The sequence below is a fragment of the Bos grunniens genome, chromosome 14 (assembly GCF_055505025.1).
Source record: "Bos grunniens cultivar Pamir isolate PY7600 chromosome 14, Bosgru_T2T1.0, whole genome shotgun sequence".
Classification (NCBI taxonomy): domain Eukaryota; kingdom Metazoa; phylum Chordata; class Mammalia; order Artiodactyla; family Bovidae; genus Bos; species Bos grunniens.
The window spans coordinates 54,397,614-54,419,647 of NC_141178.1; the positions used below are offsets into that span (position 1 = coordinate 54,397,614).

Below are 22,034 nucleotides of genomic sequence, written 5' to 3' on the forward strand. Positions count from 1 at the left end.
GGAGCCTGGAGGGCTACAGTCCATGGGGTCACAAAGAGTTGGACACAGCTGAGCAACTAACACTATATGCCTATATATGCCTAAGTTTCTTCCTGAGAGGTGTAGCTGCTTCTATTAACCCTCTACCTCTGGTGGTACTGTTGCTTCCACCATAAGCTGCCCTGAAGCTGTCCTCTTCAAACCACAGATGACCACATGAGCAACCCTTGCACTGGTCCTTCCCCCATCATGAAAGGTGGTGTAGCAGTAGCAATGGAGGAGACCATGGTAGAAACCCCGGATGTACTTATGTTGAGAGTTAACCTCCCCCCACCCCGACTCACAGCCATGGCAAGATAACGGACCCCAGCATAGGCTCCCCTTGACCTCCAAGCCAGACTCAGATGACAATCACTGGAAGCATCTCTATAGCCTTAGCCATAAAGAACAACATCGTTTAGATGGTGAAGCAATGGCTGCTGGGGATCTCAGAGCATCCTCACCAAGAGCCAAGATTCCTTCTCTGCTTAAACATCTGCTTCCTTGTGGGGTTGCTGACTTTATGTGAGAACTATGGCAAAGGCCAGATTGGATAGGCACAGATTTCAACTTTATCCTGTGCAGAGTGGCCAAGCAGATGAGACCCCATGTAGGGAACACTCGTTTTCTTCTTTTTCTCTTGATAAACTCTTCATCTTCTTATCAAAGTCAGCTCAGACATCACAGCTCAGTGGTGTCTTCTCTCCCCAAGTGAGAAGTAAACATTCCCTCTTCTGTAAAAACTTCCCTTGGGGTCACCATTTTGTATCTGCTTATTTCTATGTAGGCTTCCTCTCCTGGATCATTAGCTGCTGGAGGTTGAAGCTCAAAGATCACTCATCATTTTATTATTAACAAAAATAACTTTTTGTTATTTCCAGCCCAGATCCTGGTACACAGGTTGTAAGTGATCAATACACAGTTGTAAATGGAAGTAAACCAATTTATTTAACCAGTGGGTCATGATAGCTTGATGCTGTTACTTTTTTCTAAAAAAAATAACTTTTTATTTTGTACTGGGGTATGGTCCATTAATAATGTTGTAATAACTCAGCCATACTTATATATGGATCCATTCTCCTCCAAACCCCCTTCCATCCAGGCTGCCACATAACATTGAGCAGAGTGTTACCTTTTTAAAAAATTGAAATATAGCTGATTTACAATGTTGTATTAGTTTCAGGTGTTGAGCAAAGTAATTCAGATGTGTGTGTGTGTGTGTGTGTGTATATACCCACACATATGTATAATATGTATACACATTATATGTACATATGTAAGTATTTATATATTATATATAATCCTTTTTCAGATTCTTTTCCCTTATAGATTATTACAAGATATTGAATGTAGTTTCCTATGCTGTATAGTAGGTCCTTCTTGTTTATCTATTTTATGTATAATAGTATTGGTTATTATGTATAATAGTATAGTTATTATGTATAATAGTTTCTGTTAATCCCAAACTCCTAATTTACTCCTCCCTCACCTTTCCCTGTTGGTAACCATAAGTTTGTTTTCTGTGTCTGAGTCTGTTTTCGTTTTGTAAATAAGTTCATTTGTTGATGCCGGTATTTTAAAGAGAGACAAAGCAGGAAAGACCAAATCCATATGTGAATTGCCACCCCATCGCATCACCCCAGGGCACATAGTCACACACAGGTGGACTGTGGGCCCTGGAACCAGACACTTTATGATTGTGAGCAGTGACACAATCAAACACAAGAATGGGGGCTCCCTGTGCAAGTCTACAGTGAACGGATTGTCTGTGACCATCCATCTAAAGTCGACAGTTACCTGTCTACATGTGCTTGAGAATATGACCAAGATTCTTCCGGTTCCCTTCATGAAGGAGCTTTTCCATAAACATGGATTTGTACTCCATGGAGATCAGAGCCTTAATGAAGCTTAAAAGCCAGGGTTCACGCATGCCCTGCCCCTAACAATTTAGTGCAGAAGATTGGCTTTTCCTCTAGTCTGTTGCTGGTACAAGGGATATGGCATCACTGCGCAGGTTACAATGGAACCCAAAACAAGGGCTTTTTAAAGAACAATCAGGCAGGCTGACTGATGCCAGCTGGATCAACTGTGCCATGTTTGCATACCTGAGGGGAGAACCCGCACCGACCTCTTAAATTGTTTCCTGCACAACGATTTTATTTTGGGTTTAGTTTGATCTTGCAGATTCCTGCTTCCTTCACGGTTGAAGGCATTCCATATTCATCTGGCATAATGACACGCATCATCTATCAAAGCAGAAACTTGTTCTCTTGTTTCCTGCAGCTTGTAGCTGATGCCACCTTCAGCTGAAAAGTGTGGGAGGTCAGCAGTGAACAGGGTAGTTGATGTAACTAGAGATTATCACGCTAAGTGAAGTAGGTCAGGAAGAGAAGGACGAACGCCGTAAGATATCACTTACATGTGAAATCCAAAGTGTGGCACAAACGAACCTATCTATGAGACAGAAGCAGACTGATGGAGAGCAGGTTTGTGGTTGCCAAGGCGGGGAGGGGGTCGGGGAGGGATGGACTGGGAGTTGGGGTTGGTAAATGCAAACTATTGCATTTAGAATGGATAGACAACAAGGTCCTAATGGATGGCACAGGAAAACTATATTCACTATCTCGTGATAAACCACAATGGAAAAGAATATTAGAAAAGGACGTCTGTATGTGTATAAGTGAGTCGCTTTGCTGTATAGCAGAGATTGGCACCACGCTGTAAATCAGCTATTGTTTTTGTTGTTTTAGTTGACTCTTTGCGACCCCATGAACTGTAGCCCACCGGGTTCCTCTGTCCATGGGATTTCCCAGGCAAGAATGTCGGGAGTGGATCTTCCAGCCCCAGGGACTGAACCTGTGTCTGGTGCTTGGCAGGTGGATTCTTTACCACTGAGCCACCAGGGAAGCCTACTATACTTCAATTTTTTAGGAAAAGCCCTTACAAGGGAATGGAGTTGATCACAGCCTTTTAGGTAATCTTACCAGGATGTTTCATGCATTCTGGATTCACAGAGCTGGAAGGGACCTTAAGAAACAGAGACAGAAGTCACGTGCCTCTGGGCCATCCCACTAGACACCCTTTTCAGGCACATGGATGAGCGAGTGTCATTCAAGAAAGGAGATTCCATTACCATCAGTAATCAATTACTGTGTTTAATAACTTCCCCTAATAAAAAGATCTTTCTTACATCCAACCAACATCTTTCATACTGCAATCTCTCTGCTGAGTTACTCTTCAGAGTGGGGATGAAAGAAATCATTCATCATCCTCTTTTCACATAGCAAGTGTATAGAAGACGGTCCAAGTCACTGCTCGGCATTGTTTCAGTTCTTTTCTCACTTCCGATGCTCCGGTCATCTTTGTTACTGTACAATCCCTGCCAAGTTCCCCACATGCACAGATACCCACTTCTGGGGTAGATCATTCATGAGCACTCAATAGCATGAGTAATGAGGTGGTGGTTGCTTGGTTCTGGAATGTGACGTGGGGTGAATGCTTTTCCAAATTGGATTTGCTTTGAGAAACCAACATATATTTAAACATCTATCACGTGACTGGCACTGTGCTGATTTGTGTAACATGTGAGCCTGTGTTTCCTTTAGCTCACTCTGCTGGAATAAAACTAATTCCACATGGGGACGTGGAGGAGCCATACAGCCTTCTAGAGGCTTCCGCCCGCAAAAAAGCTGGGGGAGGAATTGCAGATTTGGGCAAAGAGGCAGCTGGTGAATCCTTTCATATATATTTCTTATACTAGTTACCAATTTCCTCTGTCATCAGGAAATTACAGAGCATTGGCCCGAAAGAACAGGAAGGTCATCTGAGCAAGTCTACAATGTCATGGTGAGAGTGTCTCACCCAAGAAAGACCCCAGCTCCACCTCTTACTACTTGAGAGACTTTGGGAATATCGCTTATCATCTATGAATCTCAGGTTTCTTATTTATAAAATGGACTATTAGTACATTATTTTCATGAGGATGAAGTGAGATAATAGTGCAAATTGTACACGGTAGCTACTGTTTTATATAGTTGTCTAGTTGCTGCTTAGAGTTTTCTAGGAATGCAGTCATGGTATCTATTTTCTTGTTTTTTAGTATTTTATCAGTCAAGTGACTGTGACTCCTTCCTTATACTCAACTGAAATCTGTCAAGTTTGAGGTGTTTTCATTGTAGTTGTTGACTTTCTTCTGATTAATCATTTGAGTACTAGGTGGACTTCTCTGGTGGCTCAGATGGTAAAGAATCTGCCTGCAGTGCAGGAGACCTGGGTTTTATTTCTGGGTCAGGAAGGTCCCCTGGAGGAAGACATGGCTACCCACTCCAGTAGCACATGGGCCTGTGTTTCCTTTAGCTCACTCTGCTGGAATAAATACTACCCACTCCAGTAGTCTTGCCTAGAAAATTCCAAGGACAGAGGAGCCTGGCAAGCTACAGTTCATGGGGTTGCAAACAGTTGGACATGACTGAAAGACTAACACTTTTTTTTTCCTTTTGAGTACTAGGCACAGTCATAAGCAGCTTTAGAGATGCTCTTTATACTGTATTCCATTTAATCCATCCTCCCTCCTCCACCCAGTTGACAGAACCAAGTCTATTCTCAGAGACATGAAAGAAGGCCCCTGGGATCACACAGTTAGAGCCTGGATCCTAACCTAGTCTTATGCTCCCCCAAGACACATATTAAGCCTCTGTTTTGTACACTAAATCACCCTTTCTTCCCCCAATTTGGCAATCTAATAACAAGAAAAATAAAGCAAAACTATCATTTAAGAAACTTAAATCATTGTACTACTTGAAATCCTTTTTGGAATGAACAATAATAATGATAATGTTGGGTTACATGTGAAAGGTGTGTTTCAAATATGAGTGGAAAATTAAACCAATGATTAGTAGTGGTAGGTCCAAATTATTTCAGGTTTGGTTAGTTTTGGCCAAGTTAGAAGGATTAATATTTTCCATCTCATCACACCTTTACTTACAGATGAACAGGCTTTAACGTAACATGATCCTGGCAGTAGGAGTGTGCATCAAGTCCACCTATGAAATCAACTGCAAATACAACATAGCCCGACATGAATAAGTGTGCAAATTCACATAATAGTAGATGATTTAAAAAGAACACATAAAAAGCTAACAAAAATATTTATCACACAATGGAAGAATGTGTATTTAATCTAAAGACTGTTCAAAATATTATCAGTGGTCAAAACATGGGGAAATTTAAAACAAGTTTTTTAATGGAGGATAATTGTTTTACAATGTTGTGTTGGTTTCTGTCATATATCAACATGGATCAGCCACAGGTGTACATATGTGCCCTCCCTCTGGAACCTCCCTCCCACCTCCCACCCCATTCCACCCCTCTAGGTTGTCACAGAGCACCTGAAAAAAATGGGGAAATTTGAAGAAACACACACAGAATTTGGGATCTTAGGGACTGAAAAATCACAGTTGTTACTGGCTTTAGTAAAAAATGAAGTATACTAAATAGTATTAGATTTTAAATAATGTGCTTGTCCTTAGGCATACAAATATGCCCTTTCCCCTCATATATCAAAAGATATACCTTTTCTTCTTGTTGCCAGAAACCATTATGTTTTCCTTAAGAATATTTATTGCATTATTAGAAAGACCTTTGAGAAGTCACAAAATCTATGTCCTTGCCCTCTGTCTTCAAGCCATTCCTGACAAATAAGCACCTGCATTTTGCAGAGAAAGTTTCAGCTTCTCTCCGGTAGTGTGGTACTTGCCTCACACTGTATAGACTCACTAATTTTGTTAATATTCTTTCTAATCTGTTTCCACTTTGATCAAAATCTCAATCTTTCTTTTGCAAACTTAATGTCCATGGTTAATCTTAGCTCATTTCTCCTGTTTTTTTTTTTTTTTTTCCTGCTGTAGTCCATTAAAGCTATTAATTAGGTCATATCAAGCTCTGGTTATATTATAGTACTCTAACATTAACTCTAACATATACATCTATGTGGATATATAGGAACACCCTGAGCTTGGTATGTGTGTGTGTTTAGGTACACAAGATGTGAATATTTTATCATATTCTCCACTCAAAACAGGCATGCTAGTAAACTGTGATTTTGAGAAAGATGAATTAGCCTAGAAGTTCAGAGGGGCCAAGAAAAGCCCATCCTTTTCCTACCAAGGCACATAAGTCACCTGGACGCAACCTTAAGGAGAGAAGTAGTCAGAGAAGAGTCAATCTGAGACACTAAAATGATTTTCCCAGGACTTCCCTGTTGTCCAGTGGTTAAGAATCCACCTGCCAATGCAGGAGACACAGGTTAGATCTTTCCTTAGGGAAGATCCCACAATGCCTTGGGGCAACTAAGCCTGTAAGGTGCAACAAGAGGAGTCCTGGGATGAAAAGCCCTTGTGCAGCAAGAAGACCCAGTGCAGCAAAAAAAAAAAAAAAAATACTTTAAAAAATTCTTCTATTAAAAAAGGAATCTTGTCAGAGAGAACTACCAGTGTCTAAAGGGGTCATTTAGTCAGATTAGATTAAGTTTTTATTAGATTAGATATTTAATCAAATATCCAACCCCTGACCTTGTTGACCAGTGGGTGAAAATTTAGAAGGAAAAATCACATGATCAATTAACATTATTGATTAAAAATTGAATGGTCCTAAAAGAAAAAGTTGGGTGGTACTATAATTTATTGAACTGATATGGAAAATATTTTCATAGTTAAAGATACTATGACTTACAGAGGCACCTTTGGAAGTTGAAGGGTATGTTAAAAGAAACAAAATTATAAAAACATACATTCATGAATAAAATTATTCAATTAAAAAATTATTTCAAAATAAAATTATTTATAAAAATGAATATTAAAATCAACATACATATTTATTAAAGCAGAATAAAAAGAAAACATATTCATTTGAACATTAAAATGTAACATTAACATAATGATTATTTTTGGTATAAATTCAGGTACTGCCATGAATCTGCTCCATGGTCCATGTCTGTCTGTAATATACCACATCACTGATATTTTGGGGGAAAATATACACATATCTTTTCAATATGGTTTTATTATTTTTATAAATTTATTTACAATCTTATTCAACATTTCTTTTTATGATTAGTAAACTTGAAATTGCTGATATCTTGATTGCCTCTGCAAATCATAGTATTTTTAACTATGAAAATATTTTCCGTATCAGTTCAGTTCAGTCGCTCAGTCGTATCCAACTCTGCAACCCCATGGACTGCAGCATGCTAGGCTTCCCTGTCCATCACCAACTCCCAGAGCTTGCTCAAACTCATGCTGATAAATGCCAAGCAAATTTGCTACAGAAAGGACAGGTCTCATATAGTTTAGCCCAAATACTTTCCCAAGCACTGCAATTTTACCTCCATTTAGCACATCTTTCTGTGCCAAAAATTTTACAAGACACAAAATAACTTGCATTTATTTATGGTACTTTTTAGATCTTCTCACAAATTAACTTTTTTCCATTTTGGTGCAGAATATAAATTTGTCAAATAAAATGCAGCTCTGTCAAAAGAGTCTTTTCTCAAGTCAAGAGATTTCAAAAGGGAACTATGAAACTGAAAATCAAATTTCATATAACATTTGAACTCTCAATATTTAATTTGTCCAGTTCGCTTGTTTTGTGAACATAAATTTCTATGTTTTCTTTTTTTTGTAAGCTTTCACTTATTACCATTTACTAACAAGTTCAAAAGATGATTTTGGGGGTGCTTCATTTGTTGAATAATTTGACTTAAGTTCTTCAACTGATCTTGAATGCGGTGCAGCTAAAATGTGGAAGACTCATTTATAAAATGCTCACAGTCATCTGGATTAATTTACGAAGTAGTTCTTTAAAGACAGAAATGACCCTAACTGATTGATGAAGAGAAGCCAAGAGAGAAAACATTCTGTCATCCCAAAGACTTTGTTTTGTTTGCTTATTTTCAACATCAATTGCATTACAAAAATATACTCAGGGAAATGCAAACCAAAACCACAATGAGATTCTACTTTATATTCACTAAAATGGTTATAAAAATCAGATAATAAATGTTGGTAAAGATGTGGAGAAATGGGAACCCTCATGCACTTCTGGTGGTAATGTAAAATGTTGCAAGACTGGTGGTTCTTAAAAGAGGAAATACAGAGTTACCATGCATGCATGCATGCTCAGTCATGTCTGACTCCTTGCGACCCATGGACTGTAGCCTACCAGGCTCCTCTGTCCATGGGGATTCTCTAGACAAGAATGCTGGAGTGGGTTGCCATGCCCTCCTCCAGGGGATCTTCCTGACCCAGGGATCGAACCCATGTCTCCCACATCTCCTGCATTAGCAAGTGGATTCTCACTCCTAGGTATATACCCAAGAGAAATGGAAACATACGTCCACACAAAAATTTGTACACAAATTTTTAAACTCTCAATATTTAGTTTGTCCAGTTTGCTTATTTTGTGAGCATAAATTTCCATGTTTTCCTTTTTTGTAAGCTTTCACTTATTGCCATTTACAAAAAGATTCAAAAGATGATTTTGAATCATTTTGGAAACAGCATTATTCATCATATCCAAAAGGTGGAAAAAGCAGGTAATTAAGAAACTGAAAACATCAAGAATCTTTTATGGGTAGAACAGAACAATGTTGTTTTTGACAACAGAAACCTGATATTTCCATATTAGAAAAATAGTTTTTTAAGCACACACTGACACTCCCCATTTGCCAGCGTAGGAATACAGTTTAAGTCAAGAGGTAAACTGAAGTGTTTATAGATTTTAAAGTTTTTAAAAATGATGCTTTAAAAAATGAAGTTGTTCTTTGACCCAACGAAATACTTGAAAACAGCTCAGTAGGAAATAACCAGCTTTTTAAGCTTTCAGAGTGGTAGCTGTATCACACTGTTAAGAAAGTGAAGTGACTGCATTCTAAAAGTCACCGTAATGAGAAAGATGTGAGAACAGAAGCTGCTGAATCAAGGAGTTGCTCCAGTAGAAATAAGGAGATGAATCGCAATGAAACCCGAGAAGTAGCAGAGGAGGCATAGATGGGTTTTCAGAAATATTAGAAAAGGAGAATTAGAAACAAAACATGAAATCTGAAGCAATCACAGCAAGAGCACCATTTAAGGGTCTTTGGCAGAAGAGTGGCCTTGGAGGAGACGAGGAAGACAGAAGGTAGGGGGGTTGTACACAACTTGCTGAGTGACCTGCAGGATAATTGACTTGAATTCTCTGCTTATTAAAGTCTTAAAATGTAGAACAGAAAAATCAGCACAATTAAGAGCTGGCATCAATGGTGCAGAAAAGCCGGCTACAGAGAACATTGCCCTCTTCACCCATTCTCGGAAACTGAGGTGTTACTATAAAAGATCCCTTGGGGAGAGCCCACAGCCTAGAAACCCCATTGTTCGTAGTCCTTTCAAATGTATTTCCTGTGCCAACTTCCAACCACAGAGCCAAGTGACTTCTTGGAACAAATTATGTTACTTTCAATGGAACATTTTTGCGGTTATTCACTTTCCCCATGGCAGATCCCAGACAGGGGCTTTCACTGACCTGGAGGAACTCCAAAGCCACTCTGGATTTACAGCATCATCTTACTGTACAAACACAGAACTGTTTTCCACTTGTTGGGCTTCCCTGGTGGCTCAGACGGTAAAGAATCCACCTGCAATGCTGGAGAACCGGGTTCCATCCCTGGGTCAGGAAGATCCTCTGGAGAAGGGAATGACTACCCACTCCAGTATTCTTGCCTGGAAAATTCCATGGACAGAGGAACCTGGTGGGCTACAGTCCATGGGGTCGCAGGGCATGACTAACACTTTCACTTTTCTTTTTTTTCCACTTTTCCACTTGTAAGAGATTCACAACTGAGTCTTCTGTTTGACTACAGGGAACTTTTGGTCATCAGTGAGGTTTCCAATAGATAACTCAGTACTACTGACTCAGGGCTTCATCCAGACACTGTAATCCTGACTGACACCTAAAGCAAGACAGGCCATTTTCAGTGAGCACTCAAGCTATCATTTATGTCCCAGGTTTAACTAGATTCACCTTGGTGGCTGAATTCACCCAGGTAAAGAACTCGCCTGACGATGCAGGAGATACAAGACATGTGGGTTTGATCCCTGGGTTGGGAAGATCCCCTGGAGAAGGGCATGGCAATACAGTCCAGTATTCTTGCCTGGAGAATCCCCATGGACAGAGGAGCCTGGCAGGTTACAGTTCATGGGGTCACAAACAGCTGGACACGATTAAGTGCGCACACACACACCCAGCAAAGAATGAACCAGAATGCATGCATTTTTTTTCTGATCCAGCTCTGTTGCACACTGCCTTGTCTCTGATTGGGAAACACGGAGACACTCTACCATTGCATTTAGCTCAGAGAAATGGAAAGACTTGGGAGGATGAGGATCAATTAACAGATTTCTCTGAGCCTGCTTCTTGCTCTATCATTGTTCCCACTATGTCGTTATGAGACTATTCTAATAAGCATTTATTTTATAGGTCGCCAGCAATACTGCTTAAGGGAGCACTGCTCAGGCTTCTATTCAAATATGGGGGCCTTACATTGTGATTTACTCGTTCTGTGATAGGAATTCATAAGAGAAAAGCCAGGGCAGATGCTCGACATCCACTGAGTTCATGCAGAGAGGCCCTTAACAGACCACAGGGAGGATTTTGCAGACCCCCGTAGGTAATGAAGGCTTTTAGGAGAGACCAGTGATTTCTGAGGGAGCTGGCAACTGAACTCTGCCTGTGTTACTAGGGAACGAGCTGGCCCACAGCATCGCTGATCTGCTGCCTCCCCCTGTCTGAAGAATCTGAGCTTTCAGAGGGCATGACCCGCTGTGCCAAATCGCAGACCATGGTGGGGCAGCTCACATCACACAGAGTGGGTACAGGCATGGTGCCCCCATGGGTCTGCTGTAGCTGGTGAACTTGACCATGCCCTGAAACGCTGCTGACCCCCAGAGGAGGTGGTTAAGGCTGTGCAACCGCCTGCCAGAAATAACTTTAGGAATGTTAAGAGCTGTTCAAACTGGTAGATGACAGCCCACAGGCAAGCTTTATAAATGTTCATGATTGTTCTCTAATGCAGGAAATTTACCATCCTCTCCCCACCCCACCTTTCAGAAAGCACTGGGAACTGAAGAAGGGAAACTTCTCACATGGGACCCCTGAGACACTCAGGGAGAAGTCAGCCTCACTGGAAGGGCAGAGTCTGCCACCTTAGAGGCGGCCTTGGCCAGGTCTGTCTTCCAGCACGTTTACCTCTTTTTGCCTGCTATCAGCCATGCAAGATGGACTCATCTCACTTCATCTGGTCCCCCTCAGGCAAAGGCACGGATGTGAAAAACTGATACAGCGCAATGACTCAGATGGCACTATGGCCTGGGAAACACCGAGAGGTGTCACTGGGAGAGTCTGGAGGGTCTGGAAGAAACTACACGTCTGTCTGGGGGCCCCAGTCCTTCCTCCTCTTGGGGGGTCGGGGTGGGGAGGCAATAAGAGGCCAGCTGTCTTCAGCTGGGGAGTGCATGCCCCAGGGGATGTGAGGACTTCCCAAATGGTGTGTAATTTAAGGTGGAGGTGGAAGTGTTAGTTGCTCAGTCGTGTCCAACTCTTTGCGACCCCATGGCCTGTAGCCCACCAGGTTCCTCTGTCCATGGAATTCTCCAGGCAAGAATATTGGAGTGGGTTGCCATGCCCTTCTCCAGGCAACCTTCCCGACCTAGGGATTGAACCTGTGTCTCCTGCACTGCAGGCAGATTATTTACCATCTTAGCCACCCAGGAAACCAATTTATGGTTCAGTTCAGTTCAGTTCAGTCGCTCAGTCGTGTCCGACTCTTTGCGACCCCATGAATCTCAGCACGCCAGGCCTCCCTGTCCATCACCAACTCCCGGAGTTCACTCAGACTCACATCCATTGAGTCAGTGATGCCATCCAGCCATCTCATCCTCTATCGGCCCCTTCTCCTCCTGCCCCCAATCCCTCCCAGCATCAGAGTCTTTTCCAATGAGTCAACTCTTCTCATGAGGTGGCCAAAGTACTGGAGTTTCAGCTTTAGCATCATTCCTTCCAAAGAAATCCCAGGGCTGAGCTCCTTCAGAATGGACTGGTTGGATCTCCCTGCAGTCCAAGGGACTCTCAAGAGTCTTCTCCAACACCACAGTTCAAAAGCATCAATTCTTCAGTGCTCAGCTTTCTTCACAGTCCAACTCTTACATCCATACATGACCACTGGAAAAACCATAGCCTTGACTAGACGGACCTTTGTTGGCAAAGGAATGTCTCTACTTTTTAATGTGCTATCTAGGTTGGTCATAACTTTCCTTCCAAGGAGTAAGTGTCTTTTAATTTCATGGCTGCAGTCACCATCTGCAGTGATTTTGGAGCCCAGAAAAATAAAGTCTGACACTGTTTCCACTGTTTCCCCATCTATTTCCCATGAAGTGATGCGACCAGATGCCATGATCTTCGTTTTCTGAATGTTGAGCTTTAAGCCAACTTTTTCACTCTCCACTTTCACTTTCATCAAGAGGCTTTTAGTTCCTCTTCACTTTCTGCCATAAGGGTGGTGTCATCTGCATATCTGAGGTTATTGATATTTCTCCCGGCAATCTTGATTCTAGCTTGTGCGTACTCTGCATATAAGTTAAATAAGCAGGGTGACAATAGACAGCCTTGACGTACTCCTTTTCCTATTTGGAACCAGTCTGTTGTTCCATGTCCAGTTCTAACTGTTGCTTCCTGACCTGCATATGGGTTTCTCAAGAGGCAGGTCAGGTGGTCTGGTATTCCCATCTCTTTCAGAATTTTCCACAGTTTATTGTGATCCACACAGTCAAAGGCTTTGGCATAGTCAATAAAGCAGAAAATAGATGTTTTTCTGGAACTCTCTTGCTTGTTCAATGATCCAGCGGATGTTGGCAATTTGATCTCTGGTTCCTCTGCCTTTTCTAAAACCAGCTTGAACATCTGGAAGTTCATGGTTCACATACTGCTGAAGCCTGGCTTGGAGAATTTTGAGCATTATTTACTAGCGTGTGAGATGAGTGCAATTGTGCAGTAGTTTGAGCATTCTTTGGCATTGCCTTTCTTTGGGATTGTAATGAAAACTGACCTTTTCCAGTCCTGTGGCCACTGCTGAGCCAATTCCAAAAGTGTTATTCCAAAATGTGTGTGTCCTGAAAAGGTACCTTTGGCCATTCTGGCCATTCTGGTCCTGGGTTCACTCATTCTCTTCCACAGCTATCTACTTTCCGTTTGACTGAAGGCATTTATCTCAACCATCTGGAGAGGCACTCATCTTATTGCACTTCCAGGGTAAAAGGCTCCAGGTCACTAAACCAAAGGGAAGTTTTAATTTCTTATGAGGGATGATAAAGTAACAGCTACTAATGACAAGGTAGGTAGCTTCCAAAATAATTGAAGGAGGACATAATTGATTTATCACTTGTAGTACTTTAAAATAATCTAACAATTTTTATTGAATTATAATTTACAATGTCCTGTTCGTTTCAGATGTACAGCAAAGTGTTTCAGTCATACACATATATTTATATATAGATATATATCTTTTTATAATTTTTTCCATTATAGGTTATTACAAGACATTGAGTATAATTCTTTGTGATATATAGTATATCCTTGTTGGTCATGTATTTCATATATATTAGTGTGCATATTTTAATTCCAAACTGCTAATTTATCCTTCCCTAAAAAATAATTTTTTGACATATACTTCAACCACTTTATAATTCCCATTTATCCTATCTGCTTTCCTCCTTTATTTTTTCTCTTTTGTGTTTACCACTGTTTACCATGTTGTACTGTATTTTGGGCTTTCCTTGTGGCTTAGTGGTAAAGAATCTGCCTGCCAATGCAAGGAGACCCAAGAGATGCTGTTTCGATCCCTGGGTTGGGAAGATCATCTGGAGAAGGAAATGGCAACCTTCTCTAGGTTCTCGCGTGGAAATCCCATGGACAGAGAAGCCTAGCAGGCTGTGGTCCATGGGATGGCAGAGTTGGACATGACTGAGCAGGCACACACGCACTATATATTTTACTTAAAAAAAAAAACAAACTCATTTGATATCTGACTCCTTCACTATAATTTAAGTTTTATGAGATAAAAATTTTTATCTGATCTTGTCTGGCTTTATTCACTGCTATCTCCCCAGAACTTAGAACAGTGCCTGGTACAAGGTAAGCTCTCAAAACTATTTGGGGAGAGAAGGAATTAACACAATTGAGTGACATTGCTGTAACAAATTTCCTCCCATTCTTATATTGAAATGAGGTAAAAAGTACCTCAGGTACCTATTATATTCTAGCAATAACTAATATTCATCTATGAATACATGAACTAATTGAAACAAAACCACCCTGTCCATTTTATTAAGAGGTACCCTTCCAATAAATATTTCATTTTATGTTTAAGACTTGTTCATCAATATCTGCAATAAATTTACGTTTGCTCAGTTCTAAAGTGTCAGTAGCTCACTCGTGTCTAAATCTTTGTGATCCCATGGACTGCAGCCAGACTCCTCTGTCCATGGAATTCTCCAGGCAAGAATACTGGAGTGGGTTACCATTTCCTTCTCCAGGGGATCTTTCCAACCCAGGGATTGAACCTGGGTCTCCAGCATTGCAGACGTATTCTTTACCATCTGAGCCACCAAGGAAGCCCACCATTGTTCTAAAGATAAGCTTCAAATGCGAAATCTGATTTTGCCAAAATAAGGAAGGCACATTTTTTATTTTTAAAGATCATACCCATAATATTTGTCATATCACACTCTGTTACATTTGATTGTTATTTGTTGTTGTTTAGTTGCTGAGTTGTGTCTGACTCTTTGTGACCCCATGGACTGTAGCCTGCCAGGCTCCTCTGTCCATGGGATTTCCCAGGCAAGAATACTGGAGTGGGTTGCCATTTCCTTCTCAAGGGGATCTTCCCAATTCAGGGATAGAACTCACATCTCCTGCATTAGGCAGACCTTGGCAGGAGGATTCTTTATCACTGAGTCATCAAGGAAGCCATTTGATTGAGCTAGATTTTAATAATGGCGGATTATTAATTAGATGTTCATTTTATAGCCATATAAAATTTTGCAACTATTAAAAGTAAACAGTTATTTTTTTTGGTGGGGGCATTGTTTTCACAATTGTGTAGTATTTGAATTACATCCTAAAATTCTGTTATTGTAATGATAAGCTTTACATTGAATTCTTGCTAATGAGACATTTGATTTGGTTGGTGCTAGTGGTAAAGACAATGGCACCCCACCCAGTACTCTTGCCTGGAAAATCCCATGGACGGAGGAGCCTGGTAGGCTGCAGTCCATGGGGTCGCTAAGAGTCGGACACAATTGAGTGACTTCACTTTGACTTTTCACTTTCATGCATTGAAGAAGCAAATGGCAACCCACTCCAGTGTTCTTACCTAGAGAATCCCAGGGATGGGGGAGCCTGGTGGGCTGCCGTCTATGGGGTCGCACAGGGTTGGACACAACTGAGCGACTTCACTTTGACTTTTCACTTTCATGCATTGGAGAAGGAAATGGCAACTCACTCCAGTGTTCTTGCCTGGAGAATCCCAGGGATGGCGGAGCCTGGTGGGCTGCCATCTATGGGGTAGCACAGAGTTGGACACGACTGAAGCAACTTAGCAGCAGCAGCAGCAGCAGTGGTAAAGAACTCACCTGCCATACCTGCCAGTGTAGGAGACTAAGAGATGTGGGTTTGCTCCCTGGGTTGGGAGGGTCCCCTGGAGGAGGGCATGACAACCCATTCCAGTATTCTTGCCTGGAGAATCCATTGGACGGAGGAGCCTGGTGGGCTACAATCCATAGCGTTGCAGAGTTGGACATGACTGAAGTGACTTAGCATGCACTCTTGAGCCATTCTTGTTTTTTAGCTTTTAACTGGCATTGTTTTATTCTCTAGTCCTTTTTCCTCATAGTAGCACAGACACTGAGGGGAAATCACTCTCTTTTTTCTTGGTATTTCAAATCACTCTATGGGATTCTTTGTACGTAATACATCCCCTTTGTACAAAGTGCGCAGAGTGACATTTCCCCAATGCTTTCAGTGTTTTTCCTTTAGGTGCATGGGTACACTTATTCTATGACACTATTTGAATAGAAACTACAAAATTTCTGTTTTGTATTCTATAAATCTATACAGTTTTTCTGTAAGGATACCATGGACAGTCTGTAGCATTTTGTCTTGATTCTTGTGCAAGGGGAACCTGGTTATAGTGTCCCTACAAGGTGCTGTGATAATAAAGCATCTGTTGCTGTAATTTCTTCTCTCACTCTTGACTGCTAGAGTTGTATTATCTTTATAAAAATGCCTAGGACATACCGGCTCCCACAGCCTTCTTCCTCAATGTACATATACACTTTTTAGTTTTCATTTTCTCATATTCAAGAAGAAAGAACCTAGGTCCTTTTCTTTTTCCTTTTTAATTTTCATCTTTAATCGTATATTTGCTTTTATAAAATTAGTTTTTGTTGGCATAGAATTGCCTCCCCATGTTGTTTGTTTCTGCTGTACAGGAAAGTGAATCAGCTGTATGTTTACATATATCCCCTCTTTTTTTTTTTAAATTGTTTTCTATTCCCTTTAAAGTGCTTCCCAGGTGGCACAGTGGTAAAGAATCTGCTTGCCAATGCAGGAGATGCAGGAGATATGGCTTCAACTCCTGGGTCGGGAAGAGCCCCTGGAGTAGGAAATGGCAATCCACTCCAAGTATTCTTATTTAGAGAATTCCATGGACAGAGGAGCCTGGTGGGCTACAGTCCATGGGGTCGCAAAGAGTCAGCCAGGGCTGAGCACGCAAGCATGCACGCACAAACAGTCCCTTTAAAGTTACTCAGGTTTTTAAAGTCACAGAAGTTGTACTCCTTTCCTTTTGTAGATACACTGCTAACCCTTTGGTTCCTCTTCATCAGTAATTGGGTGGAATGGCTGCTTACTATTAACAACTGCAATTTGGCTTTCCTGAAGTCTCTTTCAAAGTTTTTATAAGTTTCAATTACCGTATGCTCAGAATCAGGGGTGGCTGAAGGCCTTTGCGTCATTACTATTAGGCTCATTCAGAAGAATATTTTATTCTAGAGGAAAAAAGATTTTTAAAAATTCTGAAAACACCTCCCTTTTCTATTTTTGGAGCTCCCTTTTCATTTTTTATTTGGATGAATTTCCTCTTTTGTTTTTCTCATGGGTCCACATTTCTGAAGGCAGATGTTCCCATAATTAGAGCACACAGTTTCTTTCCACTTTAAAATTTTCCAGGAGTATATAATACTTAAACAATGGCACAGTGAATTTCTAAGATCTGTTTGGGGTCAATAAAGCAGAATGGAATGACTCAGAGAAAAAATATTAAATTAAAAAGGTAAGGGCTAAAAACAGCTCTAAGAATTCATCTAAACAGGTACATATTCCCCCCTTATACAATGCATTTTTCTTAGTTATTCAATGTTTCCCCAATATATTTTTATCATTCATTTAAATCTAGCTAATGTTTTATTTTGCTCTATAAATCAAGTGACAAATATTTGTTGACTTTGAAGTCTCTATAATTCAGTTTTTCCTGTCTGCTTCTACAATTTTGAACATTTCCCCTTTGAATATTCTTTTTCCTTTTAAAAATAGCCTCTATTATTACTTTTGGTTTTCCAATTTCTAGGATAGACTCCATCCCCAAAATGCCATTTCTTCTGAGATCATTTTATAAGTTCTCTTTCTATGAATGACTATTCAAAGAAAATTGAATCTGATCATATTCTTCCCAAGATTAAATCTTTTCATTGATTCCACATCATTTATCAAAGCATCCCAGCTGTTGAGACCTGAGTAGGTACAGCTGACAGGATAGTGATTCCCTAATTCCCTGGTGTGTGTTTGGTGGGACGGGGGGCCATGCTCATACCCACATGCTTGCTGAGCAAGACTAGGGGTAGCTAGTGGTCTGGGTGGTCATTTATTGCTGGGAAAAAGTAGCTTATTTGTCACAGTGTGCCTCATAAATTTTGACTTTTCTCTATAAGTGCCAAGATATAAAATAGGTTGGGACTCACTTGCCTGGAGAATCCCAGGGACAGAGGAACCTGGTGGGCTACAGTCTATGGGGTCACAAAGAGTCAGACACTACTAAAGTGACTTAGAGTTAACAATGGTATAAGACAGAATCCAAGGTCCCGCAAAGACTGACCCTGTTCACTTAGTGAACTGAACACACCCCATATTCATCACTTCCTGAGTACCCCATGGTTTCCCCACACTGGTTTGACATATCTTTTTGCCAGCATTTTAATGTCCTCTTCCTTGTAATTTTCTTCATATAAGACCATGTTCTCATGCTCTGAGAAGCCATGCTTGATGCTCTGACAGGTGATTAGCCTCTGCTGATTTTTTTCTGTGCCTCTGATTCACTTTATGCAGACCATGATCTGCGCTTCACTCGTTCATCATTATTTACATACCTGGCTCACTTATTGGATGTGAGATCTCCTAAGAAAGGGACCAAGGCTTACTGATCTCTGTATCCTTGTGGGTCTAATACATAGCAGTCTTTCAGTAACTGTTTCTTGAACTAATGAATCAAATGAATAAAGGATTAGCTACTTAAACTTGTTTAAGTCTTAAAATTAAACAATAGTATTCTGGATCTGGACTATACTTTCAGACACCGAAAGGTCAATGACTATAGAACAAGAAGAGATTTTGGAAAATGCCAAATCTAGTTGGGCACTGCAAGAATTTGCAACCTACCTAGAATATAGAAAGAACACAGAATACCATCAGGAGATATGGTTGAAAGAAGATAAGCGGAATGTCAACAGAACATTTGAGTCGCGTGGGAAGACATTAAAATGTTTTAGAGGGTTAGTGACTATAAAGCCAACCAGAAAGAGATTCTTGATAGGAGTAAAGTCTTGCGTCTACTCAAATCTAATGTCATCTGAGTCCCAATGCTGTGGGCTGCTGAATTAGTTACATTGGAAGGATATGGCATGAGATGTCTTCTTGTTCCACCAACTATTTTAAAAAGCTCTGAAAATCCATTCCCTGTCCATGGAATTCTCCAGGCAAGAATACTGGAGTGGGTTGCTATTCCCTTCTCCAGGGGATCTTCCCTCCCTGGAGATCAAACCCAGGTCTCTTGCATTGCAGGCAGATTCTTTACCTTCCGAGCCACCAGAAAAGCCCTTAACATGCAGCAAAATCAAATCATCTGAGATGTTTACTTAATAGAGAAATAGATTCCAACATTTATTTCAATATTTATTCACCGTGGTGGTTCCACCATTTTGAACATGTGACTTCCAAAGCTTCTATGCTGGTCTGTAACCAAGAGGCAGAAAGGGGAAGAACATGGAGAACCACATAGGGGAGGATTTGGAGGCCAAGCCTGGAAGTGGGGGTGTCTCTTCTGCTCACATTCCATGATCTGGAATTCAGTGTCATGGGACACCCAACTGCAGGGAGCTTGGGAGATGCAACCCAGCGGTCTGCCAGAAGAAGAATACACAAATGGCAAATAGCTGGCAAGCCCCTGACACAAGCACATATTTTCAAGCTTGGCAGCTGACTGAACTGTATACAGCAAAGAAAGATGTTCTCAGGGTATCCCATTCACTCTAATATAGACTTTGTGTTCTTCTTATAATCAGAGAGAGAGAGCAAGAGCAAACAAAAGAGAAGAGAGACAGAAGACAGCAAGAGCAGACATGGGTTTGATACCTGGGCCAGGAAGATACCCTGGAGGAGGGCATGACAACCCCCACCAGTATTCATGCCTGGGAAATCCTATGGACAAAGGAGCCTGGCAGGCTACAGTCCATAGAGTGGCAAAGAGTCAGACAGGACTGAGCGACTGAGCATGCACGCACAGCTTTATTCATAAGCTGAAGAAAAAGATTCAAGGAGAGGAAGAAACTAGGATGGGGAAGGGAAAAAGAGATAAAGCCAGGGAGGCGGAGAGAGAACCATTAATGATGCCAGCTGCCTGAATACGTGGGAAGGACGCACAGAGGAGCCACAGGAGCCCCAGGACAGAGTGAAGGTCCCCCTCTTCTGTGTCAGCAAGAAGAAAATCATGGATAAATATGGACAGCTCTGATGGGAAAGAGACCCGAGGAGCCTGTGGGAAGCCATGTCTGCTGGCTTGCCTTCTCTATATCTTAGAGTGTCATGCTGTCAGTGCAGAGCAGAGGAGGACAAAGATGCCACAGTTACATCACCTGTCTGGGCTTCATGTCCTCATTCCTAAAATGAGAGTAAGGACTCCAAAGTTGCAGTGTAGGGAGCTCTAAGGCTGCAGTTTTCACGGACCAGGAGACGCCATTGATTTGGAATGCGTGAGAGGAAGCAGAGCGGGCCCTCACACACGTGCCCTCGTGGGGCAGCCTCAGGGCCAGTGGGTAAGGCACATGCTTCTCTGCTGCTCAGGGACCAATCACTGGACAGCTCAGGGATGGCTGGAGAGAAACAAGGGCTCAGTTTACCCATGGTAGGGCTGGCTGAGCAGCTCAGTTGGACGACTGAGAAGGGTGGGGATGAGTTGGGATGGGGCTACTGACTTTAGAATTAAAATGAAAATACAAGGGACCATGTCAGAATACTGCTAGCTCCTCTGTCCCTTGGGTTTCTAAATTTTCCCACTAATAATGCATTATTATTGAATAAATAATAAAAACTATTGCCCAGGATCCACATAAAATCCTTACATTCGCCCCACCCCTTTCTTTTTCTTACTGCATTTAGGATGCCATGAGGATGTGAACTTTCTTTTTTTCTGTTGTTCCCTCATAATCACCTCTGGCTCCCAAATCTCTCATCTTCCATTCTGTACCACCTGGATGGCAGATCCTTCAGTCTTCCTTCTCAGGGAAGGGCGTGCCCCACAGCTTGGACTCTTGGTAACCATAAAAACCTGGGAGCTCCAACCTGTCTGACCCCGGTTGTAGGGAGATGAGATCATGTCTCTTTTGAGTTGACAGGCATCTGTGTAGAGGGCTTGCCTTAAGGGGTGAAGCTGGTCTTCACACTGCCTGGGCTGTTAGTCTGGAGCAGAGAGATGAGGATGTCTTGAATAGCAACCTGATATTTACCATTTGAAATGCATGAAGAAAAGGTGATGCACTTGATGGTGCCTTGAAATACTCCTGGCTCTGGGCGTCATCCACAGGGCTGTGATGTTAGAGCTAAGTGCTTGGGGGCCCCTAATGGGAGATTCTATTAGTTAATGGGCACAGAGCTAGGTATTGGCAGAATGAGGACCAATTTCATTTAAAAATTTTCTAACATACAGTTTCAAGTGGAAACACAGAAAAATTAAACCCGTTTCTGACTGTCTAGGCACCATTTCACTGTGAGGTTAGCCCTGACTTTGGAGCTGGTTTTAGTATTTGCTATCGACTTCATGGAGAGTCCCTCCTTGACTTACTGGTTTGGGGAGCTGGGTGTTGATGACATCCCTCTTGAGAGACATTGGGATGTGTAAAATCCCCCAACCATGAAATCACTGATGTCTTTGACGCTGACTCTGGGCTCTTTCTTCAGTCTTGAGGCTGGGCAAGTACAGGGCTTGTAAGCCTGTGGGGTGCAGCCCAACAACCCTCAAACATACACATATTTCAAAGCTCACAAAATAAAGAAACGTTTTCTCTTCTGAGGATCATTCAGGCCTCTGCTGCTTTCTCTCTCTCCTCTACTGCCTGACTTCTGGGTCACATTATTTTTCTAAGGCTTTTCCAGACATCACAAAATGAAGGAAGTGAAACTGGAAATTAACACTCAAACTAGTCAGTTTCCCTCCCATTAGCTTCTCCGGTAAACTCTTGGCAGGACCTAAGTTCACATCATTGCTACGGTACTATCACCTTGCTCTCTTAACAGGAATTCACAGAAAGACAAGCAAATACATGAGCACTAGCCTATGGGAAGCCTCAAGGACAGCAGATATGCAATTATTTTTCCAAAGCTTGTGC

At 41.5% G+C, this 22,034-nt stretch overlaps 1 protein-coding gene across 2 annotated transcripts in view; it reads right to left on the reverse strand.

Annotated features, from left to right (window-relative positions):
- NKAIN3 (sodium/potassium transporting ATPase interacting 3) overlaps window positions 1-22,034 on the reverse strand; it is a 550,527-nt gene that overhangs the window by 11,584 nt on the left and 516,909 nt on the right. The window contains exon 6 of one of the 2 annotated variants that reach the window (XM_086336859.1): window positions 5,003-5,072. The exons of the other annotated variant lie outside the window; for it this stretch is intronic. Coding sequence (XP_086192985.1) covers window positions 5,003-5,072 — 70 coding nt within the window. The remainder of the gene's footprint in view (window positions 1-5,002; window positions 5,073-22,034) is intronic. 2 annotated transcript variants of the gene reach the window in all.